Source organism: Aedes aegypti, chromosome 1, assembly GCF_002204515.2.
Source record: "Aedes aegypti strain LVP_AGWG chromosome 1, AaegL5.0 Primary Assembly, whole genome shotgun sequence".
In the NCBI taxonomy this organism is placed as follows: Eukaryota; Metazoa; Arthropoda; class Insecta; order Diptera; family Culicidae; genus Aedes; species Aedes aegypti.
The window spans coordinates 68,239,405-68,263,240 of NC_035107.1; the positions used below are offsets into that span (position 1 = coordinate 68,239,405).

At 41.4% G+C, this 23,836-nt stretch overlaps 1 protein-coding gene across 8 annotated transcripts in view; it reads right to left on the reverse strand.

The window, feature by feature from the left end:
• The window catches only part of LOC5564151 (serine/threonine-protein kinase tousled-like 2), a 397,741-nt gene that overhangs the window by 19,761 nt on the left and 354,144 nt on the right, over window positions 1-23,836 (reverse strand). For 3 of the 8 annotated variants that reach the window (XM_021838837.1, XM_021838832.1, XM_021838827.1), the window contains one exon: window positions 1,882-3,572. In XM_021838837.1, coding sequence (XP_021694529.1) covers window positions 1,882-3,572 — 1,691 coding nt within the window. Of the gene's footprint in view, window positions 1-1,881; window positions 3,573-9,368; window positions 9,392-9,581; window positions 9,795-15,994; window positions 16,089-20,159; window positions 20,229-21,107; window positions 21,690-23,836 lie in introns of those variants that run through there. The other 5 variants (XM_021838865.1, XM_021838845.1, XM_021838856.1 and 2 more) reach the window with 5 other exon arrangements.

Consider the following 23,836-nt stretch of genomic DNA (forward strand, 5'->3'; position numbering starts at 1 on the left):
TTATTTAATTTACTTTTTGAAGGTCTGTTGTTGCGGGACATCGACCGACGTAAAAAAAAACCTTAGTGTATTATGGATCCGGCAGAAATAAGAACGAACACTTTTGTGTAATGTATTTTTCTCGATACCAAGCGGCGCGACAAAAATGCACAGCCGGGCTAATAAAAATTGCAATTATGAAACGGTTATAAAAAAATATTCTAAAGCACCGCTTGATGACCTCATACAAGATCTCTAAAAAACTCCTGGACTCCTGAGAAAATCTTAGAGCATGTTCTAAATAAATTGCTAAGATAATATTGAAAAAAATAATTAATCGAATCTTTGGATAATATACTGCAGAATTCCTTGAAAAACACCAGACGGAGGAATTTGTGTTGGGATTACTGGATTTTTTTCCTCGTATGTTGAGCGTTTTTAACCATTATATTTCTTTGTGGCATAACTCATATTTTATTTGGTGCTCATCAAATATCCTTTCAAAATCCAGATGTGATAGACATTGGTTGATGTAACACACTCTCCTTGCTGGCTCCTTCTCCACAACTCGTTTCATACAGTGTTATTACCCTTACTCAATAAATGCATGGTAGAACTGCAGAAGTAATCCCTGTATGACATGCTGGAGAAAGTTCTAGAAGAACTATCTGGAAAGAACTTCATAAGGAATCTCAGGTCTAATTTGTTGAAGATTTTCTGTTAGTTTTTAATATATTCTCACGAATGACCGGGTCTGGGTCATTTGACCTAAAGCCATTTGACATAAGGTCGTTTGGCATAAAGTCAGTTCATTTGGCATAACAGTGTTCCAAATGTACATTATGTCAAATGACATTATGCCATACGATCTTATCCCAAATGGACCACTCCCAGAATAACTCCTTGAGTAGAGTATTTTTTTTTAGAAATTTCTGGATGAGTTCTTGAAGGAATTCATATTAAAATGCCTGAAAGAATAACTGGCAAAATTGTCGTAGGAACAGGAAAAAATGGCTAGAAATCTCGTAAACGAATTTCTTTAAAAACAGTCGTATAAACCTTTGTCTTTTCATTGCAGAACTCCTGCAGGAATCTTTGGAAGACCTTCTATAGTAGGAATAGGAAAAATTGATAAAAAAATATCTAGAGGAAGTTCTAGCATAATCCCGTGGAAAATTTCCGGAGAAAATTACTGAAGCTAATAGCGTTAGATTGCTCATGGATTTGCTGAAGCTAAGTCTGGAAACATTTCTTAAAGCATCCCTTGAAATATCGCTGGAACAATTTCTGGGAGGGGACGGAGCTGGGGTGTAGTGGTAAAAACAAACGCCTCTCACGCCAAGGACCTGGGATTGAAACCCATCCCCGAGATAGACATCTATGACGTAAGAGTTATAGTGACGACTTCCTTCGGAAGAGAAGTTAAGCCATTGGTCTCGAGATGAACTAGCCCAGGGCTAAAAATCCCGTTAATAAAAATAGAAAAAACAAATTCTGGGAGCATTCGTGGAGGACTCCCGAGGAAATTCTGGAGGGGTCGCTGAAGGTATTCAAGAAAAAATATTCCTACAAATCTTAAGAAAAATAATAAGGGAGGTTTCTTCTTTAATTATTCTTAAAGCTTTTTCTCAGGGAATCTGAAAAAGATTTCCTGAAGAATCTGTGGAATAGTCGCGTAAATGTCTTTGAAGGTTTCTCTGGAGCTCCAAAGGTTTGGCACCAGGATTCATTACAAACAGTATAAGGAAAATAGTGACCTAAGAGACCATGTTTATTAACATAGAATTCTTGGAGGCTTCCATAAAAATAGAGACTTTTTAGAGACCTGCAATGAAATAGTGATCAAGTTTCTGAAAAAGACTTGCTACCAGCCCTACTATTGCAATTGGGTGGGATACTCACTTAGCCAGCTCCTGAAATGCGTAACCGTCGGTCCAGTTCTCCTGGAAGGTGGCCCCGACCCGTTGCGTCACGAACTGGCCGAGCCGTAGCCGGTTCTGCATGCACTTTTGCCGCGCCTCCTTCTTCTCGATGTTGCTCTTCTGCTTGAGCAGCTTCTTGACGACGTCGATGCACTTGTTGATGTGACTCTTGTGCTGCTCGATCACCTTCTGGTGCGCGCTGATTTGGCATTTCTGCTCGTCCGATAACCGGGACAGTTCGTCGACCCGGGTCCGTGAGCTTTCGTAGTCGCTGTCCCGCTCGACGATGTCCGCCAGCGTGAGATCCGTCTGGGTCTGCGCGGAGACCATGAGCGGCGCCGGGGGCGTCGGAGGTTGCGACTGTATCAGGGGGGTTGATTGAGCTACTAACGATTGGGCATTCTGTAGACTGTGACTACTACTGTTGCTAGTGTTGGTACCATTGTTGGCATGATTTAACGACGCTAGACTATTGATGGCTAGTGAAGAGTTCTGGGTCCCCAGGACAGTCGGCGATTGTACCACCGCTGGCTGTTGTGTCGACTGTGGTTGTTGCTGCTGCTGCTGCTGCTGTTGCTGAGCAGGACCAACTGGGGGAGGAGGCAGGGGAGGTGGAGGTGGCTGAGAATCTCGATCTCGATGTGCTGGCTGTTGTTGTTGTTGCTGGGCGTTTGGAACGACTACACCACCAGCGGAAACGACAGATGAGGATGAGTTTAGTAACGACGTGGCGGATGCTGACGATGGAGGAACTAGTGTGGAAGATGCGGCACTAGCGCGCTGGGATCGTACGTAGATATCCTGCGCCGCGGCCGCGCTGGTAAGATTACCACTGGAGGTGACCACAGAACCGAGCTGTGGTTGAGGACTAGGTGGATACATTGGATACTGACCATGCTGCTGGGGACTGGGACTTTTGGCGGAAAGTTGTGGGCTTGGCCCTTGACTTACTACACCGACAACCCCACCGCCACTGACAGGGACAGTGTGGCCAGGCTGTGCCTGTGGGCCAGAATTGCTTATTGCTCCTAGAGGACCACCGGCTCCGGTACCGGCCGGATGTGACCGGTGTTGACAGTTCACCGGATGCTTGGAAAAGTAGTCATTAATTTTCTTACTATCACCTAATTGTGGTATCGACAACCGCGGACCCTTAACACTATCCCTATCACGACCTCCATGACCACCGACTCCGACGCCTCCTCCTCCACCTCCTCCGCCGGGGCCACCGTTGTCGTCCGGTGCTTTCCGTTTCCGCTTCCGATCCGACGGCGTCCGGGGAATCTTCTCCGGCGTCGGGGTATTGATTATAGTATCTAGCTCCTTATCACTATGCGACGACCCGGTGCTCATGTTCGAGTCCTGGTCCTTGTTGTTGTTGGTGTAGTGTGACTGTTGCTGTTGCTGCTGCAGGCTAGTGAGCGTACCGATTGAGGGCGGTCCGCCCAATCCACCGGGTAGGGTTCCTTGCGGAGGTGGTGGCGGTGGCGGCTGCTGCTGCTGATGATTGCTGTAGTGCTGCGGGGGTTGCTGCACCTGGTGTGCCGACTGCTGCTGCTGCTGTTGCTGCTGCTGCGGGTGCTGAAGATGATGCGAATGGAGATGATTTTGGCCGACTTGTTGTACTATGGTTGTCTGTGGTGCCATCTGCAATTGAGTACCGGCAGACATCTGGAAGGGAGGAAGAAAGAAGAACAACATTAGTTTGATCCAGATTGCAACAGGTTTTAGGTTATTGTATATTATCATTTAGGTTCTATGAAATGATCGCTCTAATACTAAAGAAAATTTTTCACGCCTAAGTTGTTGAATATCACCAGTTTTTGAAAAGCTCAGATGCAATCACAGTGGAGAGCGACGCGCTACGGCTCTTCGGAAATGATTCCTAAGATTCCAGTGAAAATCATCTTAGGATTGAGATGTGAGTCCTGACATTCATGTAGACTCTAGATAGGATTATTGGAAGTTTGATTCGAATGAGTTTTCTGGGAATCCATGTGAGATTTAAATTGAATTTCCCGGATTATTTTTTGATCTTATCCAAGCAACCTCCAAACACCTAATTCTTGATGAGATTCCTTGGGATATCTTTGGGATTCCTGAGATTCGTTGAATCTATGTGGCATGTCCAATGATTTTGGTTGAATTCACGTGCGCTTCAAATGAGCTTCCTGGGATTTATGTGGCAATCCTGAGATTCTAGTGGGATTAATGTGAACTTCAGTTCAGTTCAGTGATTTAACTTTGAGAGTTTTAATCAGGGCTATTAAATGTCATGAATATCACGTGATATTCACGGTATTTTTTTTCGGTATATCTAGGATATTAATGTAAAATTCCTTGGACCTTGATGGGATTTCTGGATTCGAGGCGATTAAAGTCGTGGGAAAGAAAGGGTTAAATGGGATTATTAACGTTTCAGGTTTTAGACTCAGAAGAAACTCCTGGAATTTCAGTGGAATTCTTGTGATTCAAGATTCCTTCGATTTCAGTTGGATTGATGTGAGTTTCAGATGGCCTAAACATTAAGTCAATTTTAGGTTTCCTCTTATCTGTAGAAATTTGGGTGTTGCGGTGAGGTTCAGGTTGTATTCCTAGGATATTGGTATTTTTTCTATTTTTACTCCGTGTTATTTATGCGCTGCTGTGCCGAGTTTCTTTTCTATAGGTATTTGTATGATTTCTCCTTGCTATACAGATTCTATCAATAGATGCCGTATTGCTTGTGTGTACACTGTATCTACTTTGCCTACTTCACAATCCGCAATCGATAGGACATATCGAGTAGGTAGGACGCATCGGTCGAGCTGATGTCGTAAAAACCCCCTCCTCTACATGACAATATTTCGGTAGATGTTTCTCAATTTACATAGAATCCCCAAAGAAAATTTCAGCAGGAATTCCTTGTACCAATAATAAAACACATCTGAATGGTCGAGATAACATCTTTGTACTTGGAGGAGAATTTGCCTGAGGAATTGCTAGCAGAGCTCCTCAAAAATCTTTGAAACTATTGGAAGAATCTGTACAGCAATGTAAAAAAGAATTACTTGAAATTCCTAACAGACTACCTCTTAAGTAAATTAGGGAACTCCTAGATTAAGAATTCTTCAATAAATAATTGAAAAATTTTGGAGGAATGTTTGGGGATACATGTGGAGCATGTGAACTTTGAGAATTCATATGGATTCATTTTTCTGTGTAAAGCAATTCTAGCAAATATCCTTGGAGTAATTTTCAGAAGAATTCTGCAACACTTCATTGAATAGGGTTGGTAGCGAACAGACAGCAAAATAATAGTGATTCAAGTGTAAATCTTGTACGGGGTTCATGAAAGCTAGGCCGGAGAGCAAGGCATACGCAACAACTTTGAATCTAGAGTTCCAGTCAGTAGGAAAAATCTCCTGGAATTTAAAAATTCATTACCTCTGAAGAAGGAAACTATGGAAGTACTTGAGCGTTAAAAATTATTTTCAAACATGAGCGTTTAAATTTATTAAGCGGTTCCATATGCCAGAGCTGCGGAAAGAATTTCTAAATAAAGCGCTATGTATTTCTTGGGAAATTTCAGGAAGAGCTCGAGATTAAGGTTGTTTGATGTTCCCCACAAAAATTGTAGATAAATTCCTGGACGTTATTGTGGAATTCCCAACAGAATCAATAATAGACAATAGAAGAGAAATCTATCTTTATTTAATTTCAATATACTCGAGAAAGCTGAATCAGGTTACTGTTGTGCCAAAGTAACTAGGAAATGATTAAGACAGAATACAATAATCTAGATATTACTTAGTACTCGAAGTATCCAAAATAATTTTAACCAGCGACTACAGTGAAACCTCCATGAGTCGATATTGAAGGGACCATCGACTCATGGAAATATCGAGTCATGGAACAGCAATCCCTTGGAAAGCTGCTTCTAGGGGCCATCATAGTAACCATGAAATTTTGTTTTTAGTATGGTTTTATGAGTCGATATCGAGTCATGGAACATCGACTCATGGAGGTATCACTGTATTTCTATTCCAAAGCATGGAATAGAAATATTCGTTGAAAATCGTAGAGACAAAAGGCTAGGCTAAATCCACAAACGAATGTCGGTCGGATTTGTTGAAAATTAGTAAAAAAAAACCATTCCTATCTAGATACTTTGAAAAGCTGATAAAAAATTGCATGGGAATAAAAAAAACTAGTAAAACATTACTGTACTGCTATTTAAGTTTAAGAAGCTTATCCCGATTATTATTGATTAATCATCAGTGACTAGGCCGAAGAAAATGACCTTCACTAAAAGTGACTCGCTACCAGGCTTGCTTGAACAATGAATTGACAAAGAAACCTGAAATATTTACTAGAATTGTTTCTAGAAAAAAACCTAGAGAATAACATCATGTTGGAATTCTTTGTAGTATGACTTCCGGCCAGATAGCCGTAGCGGTGAACGCGCAGCTATTCAGCAAGACCAAGCTGAGGGTCGTGGGTTCGAATCCCACCGGTCGAGGATCTTTTCGGGTTGGAAATTTTCTCGACTTCTCAGGGCATAGAGTATCTTCGTACCTGCCACACGATATACGCATGCAAAATGGTCATTGGCCTAGTAAGCTCTCAGTTAATAACTGTGGAAGTGCTCATAAGAACACTAAGCTGAGAAGCAGGCTCTGTCCCAGTGGGGATGTAACGCCAGAAAAAAGAAGAAGAAGAATGACTTCCATCATGGTGTTATATATTATCTCTTGAAGCAGTTTCCGAACGAGGATGTGAATAAGGCATTAAGTAAACCATGTAAGAAGTCTATGTACAATTAACGGACAGGAAATCCTATCAATCTCCGGAAAAAATCAGATAAATCCCTGGAAAAATACAATTTAAAGACATAACGGAAGATTGTTTAATCTCTCCACGTTGTAACTGACTGTAAAATCCCTAGCTGCACAAAGTTATTCTATTATCCAGTGTTATTTGTGGGTTCAAACGCATTCTTGTGAACAGAATTCAGAATATGTTGAATGAAATTGGCGTCAGAAAAGCAAGGTTACTATTACTTTTGTCTCTACACATTTGGTAGGTAATGTTTTCCCATGCAATCCTAAAGCTCCCGGTGGCACTACATTCTTTTTACAAATGAGGTGAAATTTCCAGTAAGATTCGGAATTCTTGTTTGTTCCTGTTTTTGGTCAGCACGAGCGACACCATTAATCACTGAGTTGCTTTTCAAGGGGTTACATGTTTTCCCCTGACATTACAAGCATGGAGATTGGAAGCTGAACCACGTGGCTTATATATTTCCAGTTTTATGGAATCCAAAATCAAATAAATTTGACGCAAGATTACAAATTGAGCCACAGTTATGATGGATATCTCATAGATATGAGTGCTGGATTCACAACATTACTCATCAAACATCAAACAGCTTTGCAACTACAAGAATCAATAGTGTATAAAGCTTTGAAATGCACAATTACAATTACAATTTTACGTACATTCTAGAAGCTTTGATTCATGACTGTTAAGCAATGTAGACACTACTCGCGAAACAATTCTAAAGGGCCAATAATCAAATTTTAAACAAATCGGGTTTTGATACCATTCGATAGCATCTCCCAACATCCACAAACTATGCAAACATTGTCAACATAATCATAAAACTTACCGTTATAAGTTCGGTTTTCAAAACGGCCAATAACCGCTTTTTTCCAAATCATTCATTGGCCCCCGCTTTAAAAGGCCAATGGTTGGTTCTCGCTCCATCAAGAGGGCCTACAATCGGAAAATTTCGTAAACTGTCATTGGCCTTAGCATGGTGAGAGGCCAATGACTCTCTCTTGCTCATTCATTGAAAACCGAAAATAGGCCAAGCATTTAAACTCATCATTTTTTCCACATTTTTGTCAGTTTTCAGAATAAAATCGATTATTAGCGTGTAGTAATGGTAAATCGTCGCTCAACTAGCAAGAAATCACATTGATAGATTTGAATACTGAAAAATAGGAATTGAAAATGTGGTAAATAATATTCAAATCGAATTTTCTCAGTCAACGATCTGAGGATTGGCCCTTTTGAATTGTTACGCGAGACTACAGTGTGTAAAGCACTGCTGTATTGTGAATAAAATCTCGCGTAACAATTGAAAAGGCCTCATTTCCAAAAAGTAAACAAAGAGAAAAATGCAATCTTGTTTTGTCATACAATAAATTGAAGCCCTTTTGTTTTGTGCCCATAGACGCCGGCCGACGCTGATGAGGCCTGTGAGTTGACGCCTTTGTTTACTCTAAAATGTGTTGAGGCCTTCTAGTTGTGGCTTGTTTTTTCATCATCTTTAGATGTGGCCTTTTGAAAATCATTCGAAATTGATGATGAAATAAGAAAATTGAAGTGTAAAAGAGTGTTAAGTGGTGAAGTAAGATACATGGAGATCCCTACAGCAAAAGAAGATTCGTGCGGTCCATTAAATATGTGATTAATTGAATCCTTCGTCTTTCATGAACATTATGTATGTGCTACGCGAGTTTGTCGTCGAGAAAATGTATGAAAATATTAGTTCAATTGAAATAATATTGCAATTCAACGTTATTTTTTATGCAATTGAAACCAAATGGTATTTTTGTTGATAAGTTGTGAAGTACAGACAGGCTGACACAGGTATTAATAGGTAGTATGGTACGAAATACATCAGTCTACAGGAACCCGACGGAAAACTTGATAATTTTCGCCGTTTAGACAACCACTGTATAAAATAATACAAGGAGCAGTCGCTCCGTAGTATAACCTGCATATACTTAGTGAATTTGGAACGTTTTTCGCAATCTACATTGCAATTTTGATGTTTGTTTAACAGGCCTCAACTCGGTTTCCGTCAGATATAGAAATGAGGCCTTTTTGAGAAAAGGCCGCATTTGCGATGATTATGCTGGTTAGCGGAAAATGAGATGGGGCCTTTTAGAAAAATGTTATTTTTTCAACTTTTATGCATTTTTTTAGAAGACTATTGTATGTTTTAGTAAGAATAGGCTCTTATACACTGAAATCAGCAGAAAACCGATTTGTTTACATTTTGGACTTGAGGCCTTTTCAATTGTTGGTCTTGAATTCTTCATCTTGACTGTCTCTCTCATTCATGGTTGTCATATCCCATGTATATATCATCATCATCATCACAACATTCGTTTAGGACATGACTTCTGCTTGGACAATGACGATGGCGAAGCAAAGGCACCGATGAGCAAGAAATCAATATGGCTGACTTTGGCAGACCCACATTTTTCTCAATCCGAAGCACCTAATTTTAGTTTCGCACCATCGTTAATTGCTTGCGCTTTCAATTTTATCGCACTTTTCACTTTACGTCGGAGTTTTGTTTGACGTTTCTCCGAGCGCAACACAACAGTTTGTTGTCTTCATCCATCCCTGTTTTTCGGCTCTATGTATTTCTCACGAGCGAAAACCACGATCTGCTTTTCAACTACCTACTCTCATCGAATGGCTGGTTGCGTTGTCTGTGAGTGTATGCAACGAAAAGTACATGCAATGTACAACACTACCGAACTACTGTCCCCACAACACTGTTCCTGATCCTGACCTTATCCCATTTCACTCGCGAGGAAAAACCTTTTCCACGAAACACACTTCCGGAAGACCACACACTTTTCCACTATTGCGTGATACAAACTTTTCCCAACTTACAGGAGCACAGTATCAGTTGTTTGACGTTTGTCTCGTTGCACGTCGCCGGACTTTTCTTCCACTACTTCCAATGTGTAATGGGACACTGCTACATATGCATCAGTTGCCTTTTGGAGAGGTGCTGCACTTGCACACACCCCAGGCCAGGAGGGGGCCCAAAAATCCACTGATCCTAGTTCCGACCGGACCGAATTTTCCTGCACCACCACCACACAACTACTTACTGACGGATGACCTCAGGAGAGGATTCTGGGTGTACATATATTTAACAAAATGGCGATAGATGTATTAAAACATGAGGAGGATACACATCATACATTTGCGTGTTGCATTCTCGTTTCTCACGTGCGTGAGACAACTAGGGATGTACAACTAGGTTTTTCGTACAATAAGTAAATTTTCGCAAAATTCAAAGTTTCAATCAATAATTGAGTATGATTCACATTTCTCAAATACTTGGGGATCAGCTGAAGCCACAAAAATATCACTATATTACTATTATTATTAATATAAAATTGACGTTGTTTTATCTAATAATTTATTGATCGAACTTTTGTACTGATTAGACATCTCTAGGACCCACTCGACGACGCTTATATGTATTGCGTACAAATGTATGTGCTGTCGTCCACACGTGTAGCACACACTGCGAGAAATTGCCACCGATGCATGTACTAGTGTTGGTGCCGTCGGAGCCATGTTGCGCGACATCAACAGTCGGTGTTTGGATTGCGCAGCACAAACACTGCCGCAATCGACAAACGTAAACAAAACACGACCCGGCTGAAAGGCGAGACGATGATTACGATGATGATGATGACGATGCTGATTGTTGGTGATGTCTTCACGGCGATATGTGCGAAAGATGTCTTGTTGATTTCCGACGTTTTGTGTTGTTGCATTGAGTGATTACGACACCCATTGATTGCGATGTCACACTTGTTTGCCGTATCATTTAGCAGGGGATATTGCGAGGGGGTGGCATACTGATTTTTTTTAAAGACTGTGGAGGTCGAATGAAGCTAATTAAATTGAGAACCTATTCGTATTTTTAGGGATTTTGAAATAGGAAATTTTAAGACGGTGCACTCTATTATAGAAACAATATCATAAACTGCAGTCAATCTGGACATTTGTTTTTAAGGAAATTAGGTATGATTATAATCTTGTCAAGTACGCTATGTAAGCATCAATTCAATTTTTGAACGCCAGCTGTCCTAATGGTAGAAGGTAAGCTTTAAGGCATGACTAGCGTACACACAGCGTTATTGTATCAGCCGTGCTAGAACGGGCATTTTCATGTAGGGTAGGTGATACTCATTAACACAATAAAAGCTACGACGTAATTAAGTTGCTCTGGTTGGAACTAGCGCTTGAACTTACGGCGTGAAATCTGCCTATCAAGGTCGTTAGTGTCGTTGATGATCGGATAATAGGGCCTAAACAGGTAACACGTACGGTTGTTGATCGTGTTCATCGCGATAGGTTTAGCAAACCCATTTGAGATGAGATGGTAATCAAATCTTTCTGTTCTACATGGTCTACAATTATGTGCTTAAGGTCTAGTCAGTTCTCGATAAGTTTTCAGGCACACAGACAAACATGTGTATGCGAAATACTCTACTTTAAAAATCTTCACCCTATAAACCAAATACATAGCACTCAAATTCATCCTGCGTGCCAATATAGTGCTACCATGGAGCTGACATGCGCTATATCAGCCGTATGACAGCCCAACACGTAAAAGAAGGCGAATTTTTTGTGTTACAAAGATTTTTGGACAGCAATCGGTACGATTGAAGCAAGTTTTTCAAATCGAATTCTCAGACAATCAATTTCTTGGTCAAAAATAAGAAATCAGCCGAGTCTTTCGCAAGATAACAGACATAAATTTCCTTGTGGTAATCGCTTATCAAATTCCTGTGGTCTGTTGGCGTAAGTGCGGTGGTAATTTCCCGTGACGTAGCTTTCAGCCAAGTGAGTCGTTCGGCGAAAGAAAGCTACTTTTGTTTGATCGCTCGATAACGTTTTGATCGAAACCTTTTCAGAACGTTACTGATGTAGAAGATTAATTGACCAAAAATTTCACTCCAGTTACCTAGATACCGCTCTAAGTCTCTGATTTCTAATCTGCATGGTAGTGTTCATATGAAATCCAGAAAGATTCGCGTTTTGGGCGATACTGACAAAATGAACACAATTCAAGAAAATATAGCGTTGAAATTGTAGCTCGATTGTCTACTCACTGCTCTTAAACTTTTCCCCTGCCGATAATTTAACTATTCAAAAAACTCATATTTGTAGAAGACGAAACATCACCACATGCTGTTTTACACCACACTTCATTGATTACGCCTGTGTTTTTGTTTATCAAAGTGATGGGCGCATCTGAAATCGAAATCAAAACACGGTGATAGTAAACGGCGACATTGCAAATAAAAAAATAAACAAAAAATGAATCTATGACAAAAGGTCGAAAGACAAAAGGTCAAAAGGACAGAAGGTCGAAAGACAAAAAGTCGAAAGGACAAAAGGTCGAAGAACAAAAAAGTAGGGACAAAAGGTCGAAAATCTTTTTTCAAAGAAGGAAAAATTTTCCACCATGCAAATCGTTTTCGACTTTTTGTCCTCTCGACCTTTTGTCTTTCGACCTTTTGTCCTTTCGACCTTTTGTCTTTGGACCTTTTGTCCATAAACCACAAAAAATAAGGGCCTTTTTAAGTGGGTTCTTAAATTAATATTTTTTTTTACTTTCGAACATTTTTTCAATGATTACCATATGTTTCAGTAAGAATAGCCTTATCCTCTTATCTATGAAAATACGCATAAATATATTTTGAACTTGAGGACTTTTCGATTGTTTGCCTTTAATTTAGTCTACGATATCGACTTTTCGTGTATGATTGGTTCCTCAACCAGTGGCGCGTCTACGTTCGAAACCATGGGTAGGACAAACGTTGGCAAATATCTTGTGAACAGTGAAGCTAAGAAATTTTTTAACCCCATGGATCCCTAAATTGGAAAAAGAAAGTTACTATATTTAAGGGGCTCAAATGCAAAGGTTGTCAGTCGTTACCACAAGAATCAGAAAGCTTTCTGTTTTTACAGAGTTAGCGACTGAATATCTTAAAAATAGGATATTAGAAACCTGTTGCCTAATAAAATAGACCAAATAGACAAGAAATCAAAAAAAAAAAACAAAAGGAAACCTAATAGGAGCCAGGAAATAAGAATTTGATTCTTTATACCTTCAAAGCAAATATTTCTCTAAGATTTAAGTTTTTTTTTATTAGAATTCCGCGTGATACTAAGACAAGTATTACTGGATGTGTTTTTTCATGATCTTTTCTGAGAATTTCATCATTAATTATTTCAGATATGTTCAGTTATTACTTCGGACATTTCTAAAGGTGTACATTTAGCTATTATTTCCCAAGGAATTTCTTCACGGATATTCCTAGAGAATTCATCTTAGAATTTTGCTTAGGATTCCTCAAGAATTCAGCATGGATTTGGCTAAAGAATAAGACTAAATTGAAATTTCTCCAAAGATTATTTCGAAGATCATAAAAATTCCTCCGAAAATTCTTTGAGACATTTTTCAAGAAAGTCCTAATACCTCCAATATGTTATCCGTAGATTTCCTTGGGACATTCTCTCTAAAATTCAACCGATATTTTCTCCAGGAATTTCCTATGAAATTGCCTTTCAGGATTTACATAAGATTTCAACTACAGTCAACCCTCCATGAGTCGATGTTCCATTACTCGATATCGACTCATGGAACCATACTAAAATAATAAAATCATGGTTACTGCGATGGTTCCCCCAAACAGCTTTCTAAATTATAGCTGTTTCATGACTCGATATTTCCATTAGTCGATGTTCCCTTCAGTATCGACTCATGGAGGTTTGACTGTAGAAATTTATTTGAAGCAAACTTCAGCAATAGATTCCTTCAAAGATTTCTACAGAAATTCCTCCACAAATTTAAGGAGAATTTCTAAAGTAGGTCTTGAAAGTTTTTTTTTCAGGAATTCTTCTAGAAAGATCTCCAAGAAAATGCCAAGAAATGATTCTGAAAAATAAGTCCTTAAGGTATTTCTAGAAAATATCTTGAAGTAACCTCTGATAAAACCTGTTTGAGTTTTAAAGACTTTCTTAATGAACAAGGACCTTTGAAAGAATCCCTGGACTTCGAGGAAGTTTTAGAAGATTTCATAGATAAATTGCAGAGATAATCGAAAAAAAAATCTTTCGAATCTTGGGATAGTGTTTTGAAGGATTTTCTAGAGGAATTTATCGAAAAAAAAATTGAACAGGATTCTCGAAAGAGTTTGTGCAGGAATGATCGGAGGAATTGTTTGTAAAATTGATTTTTTTTTTCAATTTTTTTCAAAACCTCTGGAATGAACCTTTGTGGATTTCCTTGGGAGTGATTCTGTAGAAATCTTTTGAAGATCTCCTACAACTGAAGAATTCTGGGGAAGGATTAGTAAAAAAAAATATATGAAGGAAATTATTGAATAGTTTTGAAAAAAAAAAATCAAAATAATACCTGAGGAAATTAACTTGAGGCTGTGGCTTTGGAGTTCTCATGGATTTCCTGAAGCAAACTCTGAGAAACTCTTCTAAGCACGTTTTGAAAAATTTGAAAAATCGCTGGAAGAATTTCAGGGAGAATTGGCAGAAATAAAATCTAGGAGAATTTCAGGAGAGATCCCTCTAGGAGACCCTGAAAGTATTCTCAATAAAATCATTATGATAATTTCTAAAGCTTATCCTCGGGGAATCTGGGACGAATTTCTCGGAGAACATATAGAACCCGATAGTCTCTGAAAGTTTCTCTGGAGTCTGCACAATTGTGCATCAGGATTCAATGCAAGCAGAATAAGGCAACATAAAGCGACTTCAGAGACCATTGGGGTTGAAACAGAGGCTTCAGAGACCTTTCATCAAAGTAGAGACTTTATAGAGACTTAAGTCTTCAATACAGTCAGTGGGAATTTGATGTAATCATTTTTCAAGAATTAACTAAGAACCAATCCTACGACAATTCTGAATCAGCTAAGAAATTCTTGACACTCTGGTAGCTATAAAGGAATTGTTCCGAAAATCATCAAGAGGTTTAACAGTGCTTTGATAATTTGTATCATGAGTGATCACAAGTTCAGAAATCGCTAGCACCATCGCGCTCGTGCTTTGTATCACACGATGCGACTAGTCTTAGTCGCATACTTCCAAAGATTCTTCAAGGATCTTCTATTCATTCTGTATGAATGTTCCAAAAACTTTTAATCAGTACTTCCAGGAATGCTCACGGAAATTTGTCTTAGAATATGTACAGAATTGGTCGTTGATATTTTTAAGGAACCATCCATTGATACATTGATACATGCCAGGAATTGCTTCATTAGTTTTTCTAACGATTGAAGAAGTTTCTTGCAACAATTCTTACAGTTAATTTCCCAAGATTTTCACTTATTCTCAATCGTTCTTCACACGAGCCAGATTTTTTTTGGAGATCATCCACAAATCATGTCACGCTTCACTAGGAATTAGAAGCCATGAAAACCCTTATTGTGTCTTCCATTCTCCAGAAGAATAAGTACGACGTTGATATTGTTTTATGTATATTGAACAGATAAAAAATAGTTTAACTTATTTTTCAAGCTTTCTGCTGATCTCGTCTTAATTTCATTTTTATTGAATCGTGGGTAGGACAATGCTTTGACAGTCCTACCTAGGTTGTTTTGTGCGCAGTACATGTCCTACCTGTCCTTCCCACTTCCCGTGCCACGGCCTCAAACATTTCACTCCTGTTACCAATATATCGTTCTCAGTCTCTGATTTCCAATCTACATAGCCATGTTCATATGAGTGTGAACAGTGCGAACGTGACTTCCCCGAAAAGGATCATTCGAACAAATAAAGAATGAAGAATATTGAGATTTGCAGAGCAGGTAACTGTATAAATAATTCTGTTGAAAATATTTGCATCGATGTCTAAAAATGATTCAAGAGAATCAGATCAACTTTTTCTGATTTGAAACTACTCTTGCTATTCAGCGGACCATAATCCCGAATTTCAATAGCATCTGTGACATATTTTGCGATGAAATCCAGTGCAACCGACAATTGTTTCGGGACCACAATGTCGATTACAAGATGCAAACCTCGTGATTCACGAAACGAAGATTTGAAATGCTCTGTGTCCTTTGTTTATCGGAACAGAAACGAAAATTCAGAGAGTGATTTTTCGGAGGTTAGCAAAGCATTCTATTGATGGAGTCTTATCACTTTTGAAAATGCTCATCGAATCTTGTCGCTAATTAACATTTCTTCATCTGACCTTTGTTGACGATCTTCGAACAGCAAAGGTTACACAATGACATTCCTTTTCTTATCCTCACCTGGTTGCAAGGACGTGGCCGGCGCTGTTTTGGGCTTGAATAAAATGAGTCTCACACTGTAGAATATTTATGATCGCTTCCAGTAGATGTTCTAGTTGATTCTTTGTACCGTACCACTGACTCCGGTCAATCACGAGCAGCAACCTTGGATATGTGCTGTCAGTCTCACATACAAATTTAGTGTGTAAAGCTGTGCTGCTTCTGGTTCGATTGGTGAGCTCGTTCCACGCTGTTTTTGCTTTGTTATTCAAGATTTTTGGCCAATATGTACACTTCTTCTGCATATGATCCAAGGAATCTGATCACAAACTAGCCTCTATCACAAAGCTATTGACGCATTCTAAAGTTGATTCAGCAATCTGGAACTTTCATTTACAAAACTTTCGGCTGATAACCGCACAACCGACGAGAAGCCATATTGTCGAACCGCATCGAACACACGCACAGAAACGTACGCAACTAAATTGATTACTTCGGCCCAATCAAGATCGTTGTTACTTACGCACGCAAGCACGTAGCCCCATAAGTTAGCAGCCATATTTGCGTTCGACAACGGGTCGTCAACGACCCGATAGCTAAAAATAGACCGTACTTCTTCGTATTCTTCGTTTTCCTTGTAGCGCACCATCTTTCGACGTTGTTGTCGAATTGGTCGGTCTATCGATGCAAGTCTCCGTGTGCGATTGAAAGTAGGTACCAACTTATTTTCCTATAAGATTTCGATTTTGCTTCACGTCACCTTCGCCACTAGAGGCCGAAGCAGGAGCAACTCAGCGATACCACCTTTCATAGCACCGGGATTTGGACGAACAACGTCGATCACCTTTTCGCAAAGAAAGTCGCATCTTCCCGTTGACAGGCAAGAGAGAAGATCGCAAACCAAACACAGAGTAGGATTCCAGGCTAACACGAAAACTGCGAAGCAACCCATTGCATGAGCAGCACATCCAAAACAGACCCGTAAGCCGTCGATTCGCACACCCGAGCTCTGCGCGGAGCAGATCGCTATCTTGAAATTCGCTAATTTGTTTGACCGGCGACCGAGAGCGGTGCACTGACTGCCACGGTCGAAGCCGCCGCCGCCGCCGCTGCCGAGGGGTATTCAATCAAAACAAAAGCGCAACCAGCAGAGTCGAGCCGAGGAGGAACACGCGAACGCGTGTGAAACGAATCCAAGTGCAAAGAGGAATGGACGCAAATGAGAAGCGAACGAGAAAAAACGGGAAAATACCTCCACGAACCGAAATAGACGAGAGAGGTGGAGGAGTGAGCGGAACGACGAGGGGCTAGTGTACACATAGCGCCCCTAGGACACAGCCGCCTCGGAACGGCACACCGAGCAGCAGCAGAGGCAGCAATGTAACAGCATGTTGGTATTGTTGTTGGCACCGGCTGACTCGACTCGACAGCCGTAGAAGAGAGGAGTAAACAGAGCAGACGACCAGACCGAACCGGACCAGACGGCGGAATGCCGATACCGAGACCTTTAATTCATAAAAATCGCTTCCTGGTTGCGTGTGGTGGTGCGCGGCCCATTGCAACGAGTGAGTAACTCACCAACACGAGCACTTCTCTAGGTTAATGTGCAGCACAGATAGTAGGCGCACAAGGCGAGGCGAAGAAGGAGAATGAGAGAGAGTAATCGACAAAGTGTGCGGTGCATTTTTGGCACAGATAAGGTGCGCGCGAGAGAATTGGCACACGGGCGCATATGAGGAGGTTCTCAGAGCGGTCGAGAGCAAAAATGCGCTCGCGCACACGTGTGAGCGTGCCATCGGAGTGCAGTTCATTGATGTGAAAAATACCATCACTGGTTTTCGAGTATTCGCTTCGCACCCGTCTTTGAGGAGTGTTTGTACCAACTAAGATTGCACTCACACCACGAAGAACTCTCTCTCGCGGGCATTCGATTGGCGAATTAGTGATGTAAGCAGCCCGCCACAAAGTCCTCTCCATTCGTTCGAACAGACGGCGATGAAGAGACGACGACGGGCGAGAACTTTTGTTTTCCTTTTTGACAGACAGCTGAATAATATGTTTGAACCAGTTTCGCTGTGCGGCGAGCGACCACGAATGAAAGCGCTTGATAACTTCCGATTGCGGCCATATTTAGATAATCGGGTGTGAAGTGACGTTGCACAATCCTAAATTTAGTCGGGATGGGGTGCTTTTTATTCGTATTTTCCTATGGGGTTTTTAACATGGTTCATGCGAAATTTTCGAGGGAGAGTAATAATAAGTGTAATTAAGAAAATTAGAATTTTAATAGACTACTCTCCTTTCTTTTGTTCGAATTCACGAAAATTCACGACTCGCGCACAAAGTTCTCAGGGCAAGATCTCATAGAAATTGACTTAATCAAGAAATAATTGGCTTGTATGTGTAAACATAGAAACTCAAATAGCACGACAGTAATGTACAACCGAAAGCGATACTTATCAAATTCACACTATGAGGACGTCCGCAGAACTACTTAAATTTACGAAAGACTATGAAAGTAGGGAATTTAATATTCGTGATTTGTTTCTATCTCTGGAGTGCAGATCTGGAAATATTCACTCATATGCAATAATTCTTATTCCGTGTATGTTTTCATTTCTGCTTATCTGTTTTGCAATTTGGTACTAATGGATCATTGAATGTACTTTTTGTCAGTGCTCACCGCATCAAAACAAAGGCGCCACTGTATATGGGATTTAACATTGTGACAGCATTGCTGTTCTGTCAAACACACAAGGCTACGGTGGCGCTATCTATGCTTTTCATAGCGGCCGTTTTAGTTGTTTTAATGATCCATTACAGGAGAACATTATGAGCCGTACCCAGTATCTGTTTCCGGCTTTTCATAGCTCGAAAAGTATTTTCATTTATATAATACTTGAGGGTTGTCATTACTAACGTGACTTCCCCGAGAGCGATCATTTCTCGCTTAATTTGTGAACTCGCTCTAAAAGCGATTGAAAACCAAGTCTGTAGCTTGTTGTTACTGAGCAAACGAGCTACATACTCGGTTACCAATGGCTTTTAGGGCAAGATCATATGTTATGCGATATTTGAGCTATTTCGGAAGGAAAAATAGAAAATAGTTTGGTATTCAACTTGTCCATTGAGAATACTATCTCTTTGTAACAAAGTATGGACCAGCCAAAAATCTAATTACACTACTATCAAACGTAATCCGTACCCAGTCTCTGATTTCGAGTTTACATGTCGCATACAGTATATCCACTCAATAACTTGGTTTTTGGCCCTCACTTTCCAGATCCTGTTGCACATGATCAAGCCACCTTACTCGGTGTGCTCAACGCTTTCCACGGATCCGACGTGAACGCCATCTTTGTAGGATTGTTACGCGGTAGTCTTGCAACATGCCCTGCCCTGCGAACCCTTCCGACTTTCACCACTTTCTGAATACTGGCATTGCCGTATAGCCTGGCGATCTCGTGATTCATTTTCCGCAGCCACACACCATTCACCTGCACACCGCCAATGATGGTCCCAAGCATCCGTAGTTCGAACATTCTAAGTGCTTGTAGGTGCTCTTCCAGCATGGTTCATGCTTTATGTCCAAAGGGGACCATCGGTTTTATTACCGTTTTATACATGGTACATTCAGTGTGGTGATGAATCTTTGAGAAAGAAGTAGTTCGAGTGATTTCTGACGAAGAACTTACTCAGCCTCTGAATAGCGGAAATTGTAAAATGAGTAAGAAGAGAGAAAAGTTCTTTGCTTTTCGCGTAAACACTGAAAATGCGAAGTAGGGCACCAAACAGTTTGGTATCCAATCTCCAATGTTGCAACAAAATTTCAACGATCATCCTTGGATTCTGAGATGTTTCATCTTGAAATCATTTTAGAGATTTATTGAAATCCACAGAGCACCGATAGCGCTAAAAAGGATATTTTCAGACTGACAGCAATATTAACCGTACTCAGTCTCTGATTATGACTCTGCGGAAATTAATGTTTGTATAATACAACGCAATGTTTTTCTACGGTTGAATTTCGTTTGGGTTCATTAGGGTTAGGGTTGATCAACTTTTCGAGCAATCGCTATAACCAATAATAGTATGGTTTTATTATTTATGTTATGGTTATTATATGATATATGTTATTGCAGATCACTATATTTGTTATGGTGATATACAATATACAATACTGTACCATTAACAAACATTTTTTTGCTGAACCTTTAAATGTTTGGAGAACAACATCCATTACAATACCGCAATCTGAATATTCAATTCCAATTCCCAGTGATCACAAACCATAAGATGTATAGTTATTTTATCGTTTTCCATCTCACTAGTCACCCCCTTGACACGCCCTTGCCATTCCGGTTCGAGAGTCCTCGCACGGCCGAGAAAAGAAAGCCCAAGGTCCACTTTAATTCCGTTCCCAGCGCACGGAACGAAACCAGCGGGCGCGACTGTACAAAAAACTTCTTCCAATCCAGCCGCAGCCAATGTCCCGTTCGATTTCAATAAAGTGTTCTGCTGCTGGCTGGCTGCTGATTCTGCTCTGGCATTGCCGTTCTGTCTTTCAACTATTCTCACCCCTCCTCCTCCTCCTCTTCTCTCTTCACTTCCTTTCTTCCTCCAACCCATTCATGCCCAGCAGAATGTTCGCTTTAGCAGGTCGCCCATCATCGTTCTTCATTCTCGTCGCCGAAACGACCCATTCGCTCTCGGGCTCTCACGAGATTACTATTACGGGGAGGGCGATTGTGACTGTCACGACTTCTGCCGACGACCGTATCAATCGCCGCGTGCGCTCTCGTTTTTCGGGCACTGCCTCTGCCGCCTGTTCTGGCGTTCCGAGTTTGATTACCAAGAAACAAATATACAATTTATATACATATATTTTATATTCATACGTATTCAGCGAACGGAGAGACTCTTTGCCTGCTTGCTTTTTTTCCTACACTGCTTCTGCCGCTGCTGCTTCATGAAAATCCAAATATGGCCGACGTTGATTTTCTTAAAGGCGAACTGGCGACGAGCGATAAACGATTTTTTTTATCCGAATATTTTTGTTTCGATTTTTGTCGAATTTTGCATTAATTGTAGCACTTTTTTATAACGTAAATAACTATAAAATATATATAATTACCAACACTATCACAAATCATCGTTCACATGGGGACCTCGGGGCAGCCGATTTTCACAGTAATTTAATATTTTCCGTATATCTTCTTCGGGTCGCACACACCACTATACGAGTAAGTCGCTGGAACGGGCCGCACTGTACCGATATCGGGGTCTGATGGCCAACAGTGTCACTTCCGGTACCATTCCGGACCCGAAAGACCGATTTCACCGTTCTTCACGCGGATATTTTCCAGCCTGCGGTGGAAATTCTTCCCGTTTCTCACTAAATCAAAAATTCCAATATGGCGACACACCACCAACCAGAGGCCAATATAATGAATTGTACAAAATACAACACACAACACACAAGTAGTACTCTACACGGCGGAGCACCACGGGCGAAAATGTATAAGAGGATGAAACACACAAGAGTGGAATAATAAAAGTGGAGAAGCGAAAAAATATACAACCAGAGGCGCGCGACAAACGACTACACGAAGGGATTATAGTAGCTATAGTTCACAAGAACGTTCGCCCTCTCTTTCGAACAAAACGAACACCACGAGCGGAACCGACCCGACGAGAATAAGCGCTCACCGACGACTATATGGGTGAGTGCGCGCATCCACACACGGAACCCCGTCGTCATCCTAAACATTGGCAACCCCATAAATGAACGGGAAACAACAACGCATGAACGAAAAATGAGAAAGAGCTCACCACCAAAAGGGAAAGAATTATTAACAGCCCCTTACGCAAACATTAAAACGTACAAAAGTCGGAATTCGGAAGATAAAGAAACACATCAAAGAGAACGACACATCAGCTCGATTGAACGAGCCCTCGGCGAGCTGGAGTGCGAAGAGAAGAGAGCGCGCTCTCGCAACCACCGGGGAAGAACGACGAACAAGAAGACGTCGGCCAGCGTGCGAGAACCGGTTCACCGCGGAGAAGAGGAAGAAGCCGCCGCAGTAGCAACAACCATTCAAAACGAAACACAAAAAATGGCAAATCAAATTTACATTCCGTCGCGGACTGTCTGTTATCAGTCATGCACTCACCGTGCATTGGCGCGCGTGAGAGAGAGAGCGTAGCGAGTCTCTGGAAACGTACTCAGACTCTCACTCATTTTCATCGATTCCCTTTTAGGGGGTTCATTCGCCGTGCATACCGCTGCTCATCATCCCATTGTGTGCGACGATGTCGTCATCGTCGCCGCCGTCGGGTGGAAACCGGATCGGATCAGATCAGCGTGCTTCGCGCAGCACGCGAGCACCGCCGTCTGTTTCGAACCATATGATCGCTGCGCTAGTGTGCGTGTGGACGGTGCTTTATCAGTGCGACGTCCACGGCGGAGCGTTTGTTTACACTCTCTCAGCAGCGGCGGCGGCGACGGCGTCCGCCCGTAGCGATGTGCCCCGCTTGACTGGACTGATAATATGGTTATTTTACTGGTAAGGAAACATGATTTTTTTGGATTGTTCTCTCTCGGTTCGTTCGTCCGTTCTCGCTCTCTGGGACGAATTCGTCGAACTCGCGCTGAACTTGGCTGGAATGGGCAAGGTAACGACGGCAGGCGGCGACGGACGTAGGAGGAGGCAGTAAACTCTCATCGCCTGCTGCGCTCGTAACACACTGTGTGGATGGTTATAAATAGACTGCGGCTTGTAATGAAAACATTTTAGAATTAAATCACACGAGAGCGAGAGGAGGCGTTGAATGGTTGCGTCTCGCTCGGCCGAAACCGGAGCGCGGCGAAGGATCACCGAACCGAAAGGCGATGGAGTGGATCTGCGACGATCTGGGACTTGGAGATGGAATGCAGCCGCGGGATCTCTGACAAAACATCTTGACGCCCTCTCACACAAAGTTCAGTTTACGGTAGTGACTCTCCAACTCCTCCAACTCGTTTGTAGGAAGACGAGGAAGCGATGTGAAAAAAAAATGAACAAGGCAAAGATTGATGACGAGCCGGCGCGCGCGGGTGCGACCTTGATGTCCCTGATCGTCAAGATGGGGTGTGCACGGATTATGAGGTTATGGTTCGTTACTCGATTTTGACACACTGTGTGTAGCTGTCGTGGTGTCAAGTTCGATCCAGATTGTTCCGTGGGGAGTTCCGGAAATTGGGAACAGGCTGTGAAATACTGAGCAATCCAACTAGCGGAGATACTTTCTCTAGCAGTTGATTGTAATCGCAGAGCGTATCATGAGAATAAGCGTAGGATATACAGGTCATTGACTTGGGCTTCTGACTAGCCTCAGCCGAGAGCGTCAAATCATAAAAAAAGGAAAAAATGTTAGCGAAAGCGGTAACTCTGTGTCTCCATAGTTCCACGCGAAAATGTTGTGTTATGCTTCATCGGTGAATAAAAACACTGTGAAACGAGCTCACCAATTAAGTTATTTTTTTACTCCAGGCACAGGTTCCACGAGGCGCTTTTTGGGAACATATCCGTTTTATGTCCAAAACATATCTTGCGACATCTCAATCTTCGTTAATTTGATAGAGTATATCAATAGAGGAAGAATGAACTCGGTACGAATATATGTGGCCACTCCAGTGCTACTGGCACAGGTTCCGCAAGGGATTCTTTGGGGACATTTCCGTTTCATGTCCAAAAGATTCCGTGCGACATCTCAATCTTCATGAATTCGAGAGAACTTGCCAATGAATTAAGAATAAACTCGGTATGAACAGATGTGACCACTCCACAGCTCCCGGGAAAGGTTCCGCCAGGGCCTCTTTGG